We start from the raw sequence: 7,952 nt of genomic DNA on the forward strand, positions 1-7,952 counted from the left end.
TATCCTCTATGGGGGTATTATGTGTTCATTTATAGGTATATGTAGTAGCTAATCCAAAACTATATCTTATACTATGGATTCAAAAGAATGACTAATAAATGTCCAGATTTTTATATAAATATTGTTGCTTTTATTAATTGTTATTATTTTAATTATTATTATTATTATTATTATTATTATTATTATTATTATTATTATTATTATTATTATTATTATTATTATTATTATTATTAACTACATCTTTGACTATGAAATAAATGTCATGATTATATTTGCTTTATATTTTTTCTTTAATGACAGTTGGGTGTTATCAACGGAGTTATGTATTCGTTTATAGGGAGATTTTTACGCTAATCTAAACATGTCTTATATTATGGATTCAAGAGAATAATGACTAATAAATGTCTAGATTTTTATATAAATGTAGTTGCTTTTATTAATTGTTATTATATTATATTAATATTATTACTATTATTATCATTATTGTTATTAATATTTATTGATTAACTACAACTTTTGACTATGAAATAAATGTCATGATTATATTTGCTTTATATATTTTTTCTTTAACGACTGTTGGGAGTCACTAACGAAGGTTCGAACGCGATGTGAAACTCACTCACTTGATCATTTCTCTGAAAGAACTATATACAGTCCTACCTCATCTCATGAGAAATCCCCCACGACGAATCAAACGGTCATCGCGTGTGATAAAACCTCAGGCTCAAACGCATAAACATCTAAAAGTTTCGAAACCCATGAATGAAATGGGCCTATAACCACAAGAGAAATACTTTTCCAGCATACTAGAGTCGAACCCCTGACCTCTTTAACGAGATGTCAAATAACCAGTAATGCACCAACACCCTTGCGATTATATTTACTTTATATTTATCACCTTACATTAAAATTTAACTAATGCATATATATATATATATGTATATATATATATATATATATATATATATGTGTGTGTATGTATATATATATATATATATATATATATATATATATATATATATATATGTGTGTGTATGTATATATATATATATATATATATATATATATATATATATATATATATATATATATATATATATATATATATATATATATATATATATATGTGGTAAATCTAAACTCCTTACGTTAAATCATAAGGCTAAGTTTCAGTTGAAATTAGTTTTTTCTATAATCCAAATTCACAATCACAATATTCTATGACAATGTTGAATTTAAGTTCTAACAACTTACTAATGACGCCTAGTCTTTGTAGAGCACTTTTTATAATATTTCAAATTGTCTTGGCACTGTCTGATGCCTATCACGATCTATCAATGATTTCACTTGATCGTAACACGAGTGTGAAAGTTGTGGTCGACGAGGTTGTAACATTTGAGCATCACGGTCCGAAACCCATATATCTTGCAGGTATGTATACCTTGTAACAATTGTTATTTATTTATTTTCTTTTGAACAATTTTTTCATGTTCTAGTTATTCCAAACTTTTCATATGATCCCGTTAATTATGCATAAATTTTTATCTTCATTTTTTATTGTTACTCACATAATTATAATTATATAGTTTAAGGTAAATTAAATATTTTTGGCCTAAGTTTTTTTTTGTTAATTGCTTGCATGCAAGCAAATATAGAAGTCAAGGGGTACATATGAATATGTATTAATGTTCAGGGGTGATTATTGGGTGGATTTCAATTAAAAATGTTAGTCTTTAATTTTATAATGTACTTATATAACAAGTTTTGGGTCAATGGCGCTTTGCTTCGATAAAATAAAAGTGTGGTTAATTATCATGTAAAAGTTTATAAGGATATTGCTATTAAATGTTTGCGTAACTTTTTATCGTAGATAAATATATGTTTTTAATGTTAAAACAACGTTAATGAACTTCACGTAACCCTGAAAACAATAGTTATATGTTTAAGAAAAAAAACAATAACAAACAAAATTTTAAACACATACAAAGACTAACTTTCAAATTAAAAAAAAAAAATGTTTGACAGATCCATGACTAAAAACAACAATTTATAAAGGATGGGTTTTGAACCCCCAACCATTAAACTGATAAACACCGCCTATGACCATTCGGCCAAGTTTGCTTCTACAATTTTACCAAGAAAGTTTTTATTTATTGTTTAAATAAATCGGATTTTAAGTCTCCGACAAAACTAAAATAAAATAACACAAGAAGGACTCACACCCCTCACCGAAAGGTTGATAAGCGCTCTTCTGATCACTCATCCAATGTTGCTTTTGTGTTATAATTACTACATTATTTATTTATTGCTTGAAAAATCGATTTTCAAAGTTGTTTTAAAAAGAGAACGTCACAGAGGCTCGAACACCTGACCCCTCGATTGAAAAGCACTCATCACTCCTACAAGAAAGGTTTTGTGTTATAAGACCACTCCCTATGGTTCCATTATCCGTCATTACCCCTCATTACCCTTAGTTACCCGTAATGAACCATAGGTACGGCTTAGTTACCCGCGTTAGTTACCCGCACTCACCATGAATTTAATGGAAGAGTTTAGGTTATTTACAGGAATTATGGGCCCCAGTGACTTTTTATTGTTGGACTTAATGCTTTATTGCTTGTACGTTGTATATTAAAAGGAGTATTGTTTTAGCCATGATAGGGAGTGTTTAGTTATGAGTTGGTTATAGGATATTGGTGTTGATGTGGCGCTGATGTGGAAGGTTAAGAGGATGAATAGTTTAGTTACGATAGGGAGTGGCCTAATTGCCACACGATTTATTTATCATTTAAGATATATTTGATTTTAAAAATTGGAATTTAATTGAATTATATTGTTCATGAAGTAAGATACTCAAAATGATGGTATAATATATATATATATATATATATATATATATATATATATATATATATATATATATATATATATATATATATATATATATATATATATATATATATATATATATATATATATATATGGGCACGATCCATGGATAAGCTTAAAAGGAGTACAAACGGGATAAGCAAAATAAAATATATTTTTTTTTGAATTTTTTTTTTACATTCATAAATCTGCATTAAAATGCACCTCTAATCAATTTTTTTTCATAAAAAAAAAGTTTAAAATCTTTCAAAAATCGATGATGAATGGTAAAATTAACCATTCATCAGGTTAATTTATCATTCATCTTGTTTACGATGAATGATAAAATTAATCAATACTAAAAAAACCAAATGAATGGTTAAATTAACCATTCATCTGTTTTTTTATCATTCATCATAAACAGATGAATGGTTAAATTAACCATTCATCTGCTTTTTTTAGCATTGATTAATTTTATCATTCATCGCGAACAAAATGAATGATAAATTAACCTGATGAATGGTTAATTTTACCATTCATCATCAATTTTTACCATTCATCATCGATGTTTACCATTCATCATCGATTTTCGAACGATTTTGTTAAAAAACTTTTTAAAATTTTTTCGTTTTCTTCTATTTGCATATTAATGGATCGTTTTTTTTTAAAAAAAAAATTTAAAATTTTACTTATCAAGTTTGTACCCCATTTAGTGCTTATCCATGGATTGGTCCACTATATATATATATATATATATATATATATATATATATATATATATATATATATATATATATATATATATATATATAACAAGGGAGGTTGCAGCTTGAGCTCACACGTTACTATGAAATAGATGTGCGTTTATTTTGAGTCGTCTTTTTATGAATAAAAAGTGAAAAATGAAAAAAAAAAAAAAAAAAAACTGTTTAACCTATATCCAATAACCTTTAAACATAATATTTATAAACTAACTAAATATCAACTTTACACATTTAAACTCATAATAATAATAATAATAATAATAATAATAATAATAATAATAATAATAATAATAATAATAATAATAATAATAATAATAATAATAATAATGATAATATAATAATAATAATAATAATAATAATAATAATAATAATAATAATAATAATAATAATAATAATAATAATGAAAATAATGATGATGATAATAATAATAATAATAATAATAATAATAATAATAATAATAATAATAATAATAATAATAATAATAATAATAATAACTAAAAATTGTAGTCCGGAAAAAATAAAAATCTCTTGAGATTTTTTTTCTTTCAAAAATCATATAATATCGTAAAATGTACTTATTAAATTAAGGTATAGTTTTTTTTATATATCTTCAATGGTAAAATTTGCAATTCATTTGATGAACATATAAAAACTTATTTTGACAAATTTTAGGCTTTGAGCACCAATTATTAGCAAATATAAATGATACATATCATTATCAATATACTAATTATGGTGAACACTGTTCACGATGGTGTTTCTATAATTACCCCCCAACTTCGGGGTAAATTGGTGATTTGACATTTTTTATTTAAAAAAAAAATTTCCCTAACTTTTTTTTTCTTTTTTTTCAGTCTTTTTTCCCTTCTCAGCGAAGTCGGGTAATTTTACTCGTTCATAAATATAGTTGGAATGCTCCTTGTGTTAGCAAAATAATATAATTTCAAACCTAAAAAATATAAAACTGAATTATAACATTATGATGTTGTAAGCATTGTTACTATTAGTACATCTGTACATAATAATAACAATGTATATAGCTCAAAATTATTCAATTTTTCTGGATAAAATGCTTTCACAATAGTAGTGATTCATACGACACATATCATCAAACGTGTTTTAAAGTGGTGTACCAAAGAATTAGTACAATTGGGATATCACTCCTTTTGACATCGCCGTACAAAACAATTTTTATCGCGCATTGTAACCTTTTTGTGTGTGCAGATGGAGAATTTGGAAAAGGGTTCATTGATCTTGGAGGGTTAGTAGTGACCGAAGCATTTTATTTCAAGAGAATATGGGCTACTCATATTGGTGGACAAAATGGTGTATCATTTTATGAACCAACTAACATCCCACCATCCTACAATTTGCTTGGCCACTTTTGCAAACTCAATGGTGTATCAACATTTACATCAGTCCTTATAGCTAAAGACACTACAGGAAGACCATTGCATGGTTCTCTAAAGAAACCTGTAAATTATGATCTTATGTGGACAAGTAAAGGTTTGGATATAGCCCAAAAGGATGATGTCTACATTTGGCTTCCAATCGCGCCACGAGGTTATAGAGCAGTCGGTCATATAGTCACAACGTCACCCGAAAAACCTTCATTAGATAAGGTTAAGTGTGTTAGATTTGACTTCACAACTTTCGCCACACTAGGAGAATTGATATGGGGATATAATAATAATTCTGATACTTCGCGTAGTATCAATGTGTATAAAACGATACCGTTAACTAAAGATCCATATATTACTAAAGAGCGTAGTATTCCAACAGGTTCATTTTTGGCACGTACTTATCGCTTAAGTGCACTCGAGTTTCAATGTTTAAAGATGGTTAGGAGTGACCCTTATTCTGCTATGCCTAATTCTGCACAAATTGATAGTATGATTCATGCTTATGCTCCCATTGTTTATTTCCACCCTGATGAAGAATATTTCCCTTCTTCGGTTTTATGGTTCTTTGAAAATGGGGCTGTGATACGCCAAAAGAATTACATTCCATGGCCAGTGATCAACGATGGTGATAACCTTCCAAACAATGGTTCAGTGGATGACGCATATCTAGACCTTCCACATAATAAACTTCGAAGAGATGAAGTAAAAAAGGGCTATTTGAAAGATGCGGTTGCTTATATACATGTTAAACCAGCGCTCGGCGGAATATATACCGATCTTGCCATATGGTTGTATTACCCTTTTAACGGAGGAGGTAAGTTTCAACTTGGACCTTTTACCATTAACTTAGGACAAATAGGGGAACATGTTAGTGATTGGGAGCATGTAACGTTACGAATTGACAACTTTCGTGGGACATTAAAGGCGGTTTATTTATCTCAACATAGTAAGGGAAAATGGTTAACTGCTAATGAGTTGGAGTATAGTATTGATGGAACCAGACCAATTGTGTATTCATCTTTGCATGGTCATACATTTTATGATTCTCCAACTTATCATATACATACTGCGGCCAAGATTGACTCAAGTGACATAAAAATGTTATATGATGAGTATTTTAGGTTGAATTATTCAAGAAAATCAATACCAATTGTGAATGGGGAGAAGTTTATAGGATTTGGTTCTAGGGATGATACTGCAAAAAGCGATAATATGATGGATATTGTTGCGAGTTATAACGTTGTTTATGTTGATTATAAGCCTGCTGGTGTGGAACCATGGTTGAATTATACAGGTAGATGGGGTCCAAAGATTACATATGAATTTACAAAAGCAGTAATGTGGGCTACGGATGGCTTGCCGAATAGTGTCAAAGAACTTGCTATTAAAATTTTGCATAAGTTTCCTGCTGAGTTACTTGGAGAAGAAGGGCCTGAAGGACCCAAAATGAAAGACAGTTGGTTAGGAGATGAAAGGGTTTGACTTTAAGTCTTGTTCCAGTTCTTTTAAACACCAAAATGCTGATGTACTATAATCAGTTTTATATGTATCTTTTTTTTATAGCAAAACCATGGAAGTATATTAATAACAAAACTTCACTAAAACAGTGAAGAGTTGCAGACAATACAAAAATCAGTCAAATGGGCTTACAAATCCATACCCATTTGACACAAGCCTTACACCCTTATAAATGAAGTAAAATACAGAAACCAGAAAGCATGCCACTTTACTACATAAATTCGAAAAGCATAAACAAAAGCAGGGACCTTGGAGCTTTATACCACAGCAAGCAGAGGACCAAAATTAAAGTAGAAACCTTTACCCAAACACCTTGACATCACTTTAAACAAACACCCAAGGTTGATTTGACCATAAGTAAAATTGGTAGCTCTTGCAGAATTTAGCGTTTACCAACCATTGAAAAACCTTAAGCTTTATCCGCTCCACAATTACGACCCAACACAAATAAGCCCCATTGAAAACCAACTCATTTAGGGCTAACCATATATAGCCCATAGAGTAGCCGGACCAATAAGCTTCCAAAATTTTGACTCCTTGATCCCCAACCCATTACTCCACTCAAGAGAGAATTCAAGAATATTCGAAGGAATGATCCAACATTCCACCAATTAAAAAGAGCAAACCAAATTTTGTGTGACCATGAGCAATGAAGAAAAATATGATCAATCGACTCGACATGAGATAAGCACCACCCACACTTGTCATCTGTAATGTCCTGAAGACACCTTCTATAACCCAAAACTTCTTTTACCGGAATGCCTACTTGGATCGTTTGCCAATGAAAAATAGCTATCTTTGTAGGAACAAATTTATTCCAAACTAAATTTAGCCAATCGACTTCATTAACCAAATTATAAGAAAGCATCACACGTACCCCTTCCGCAACCGTGAACACTTTATCAACCGAATGCACCCATTGAATTACAGCTTCTTTGGAATGATCAAAAACTTTCCCACTTAGCACAGACAATAAAGTTTGAAGTTGAATATTTTCATATTCATTTAGGGATTTTGAAAATCCAAAATCCCACTCCATAAGACCATTCTCATTACACACCCCCATATCCGCAATCCACCCATTTCTTTTCTATGACAAATGAAAAAGAGACGGGAATTGATCTTTTAATTTTGAGGCGCCTACCCAAATATCATTCCAAAAGGAATTTTTTTACCTTTCCCAAAAACCATTTCCTACTTTCAGGGCTTATAATATCAAAAAGCTCATCCACATTTTGAAGTTTTACTTACTCTTTCCACACAAAAGACATTTAGGATTGGTTGACTTGAGAAATATTCAAAAGCATGTTTCCCATTTGACTTGCATTCATTGAGATAGCAACCAAGTCTTTCCAAATAATTTCTTTATTAGCATTAAACTTCAACCACCATTTCGCCA

At 29.6% G+C, this 7,952-nt stretch overlaps 2 protein-coding genes across 2 annotated transcripts; one reads left to right on the forward strand and one right to left on the reverse strand.

Moving 5' to 3' along the window:
* Positions 1–1,256: 1,256 nt before the first annotated feature.
* LOC139875264 (hypothetical protein At1g04090-like) lies at positions 1,257–6,517 on the forward strand. Its single transcript, XM_071862608.1, has 2 exons — positions 1,257–1,431; positions 4,857–6,517. Exons 1-2 carry the CDS (start codon positions 1,257–1,259, stop codon positions 6,515–6,517), a joined length of 1,836 nt encoding a protein of 611 aa, XP_071718709.1.
* A 505-nt stretch (positions 6,518–7,022) lies between these two features.
* LOC139875266 (uncharacterized) lies at positions 7,023–7,619 on the reverse strand. Its single transcript, XM_071862609.1, has one exon. It carries the CDS (start codon positions 7,617–7,619, stop codon positions 7,023–7,025), a length of 597 nt encoding a protein of 198 aa, XP_071718710.1.
* Positions 7,620–7,952: the final 333 nt, after the last annotated feature.

This window comes from Rutidosis leptorrhynchoides, chromosome 11 (assembly GCF_046630445.1).
Source record: "Rutidosis leptorrhynchoides isolate AG116_Rl617_1_P2 chromosome 11, CSIRO_AGI_Rlap_v1, whole genome shotgun sequence".
NCBI classification, from domain to species: domain Eukaryota; kingdom Viridiplantae; phylum Streptophyta; class Magnoliopsida; order Asterales; family Asteraceae; genus Rutidosis; species Rutidosis leptorrhynchoides.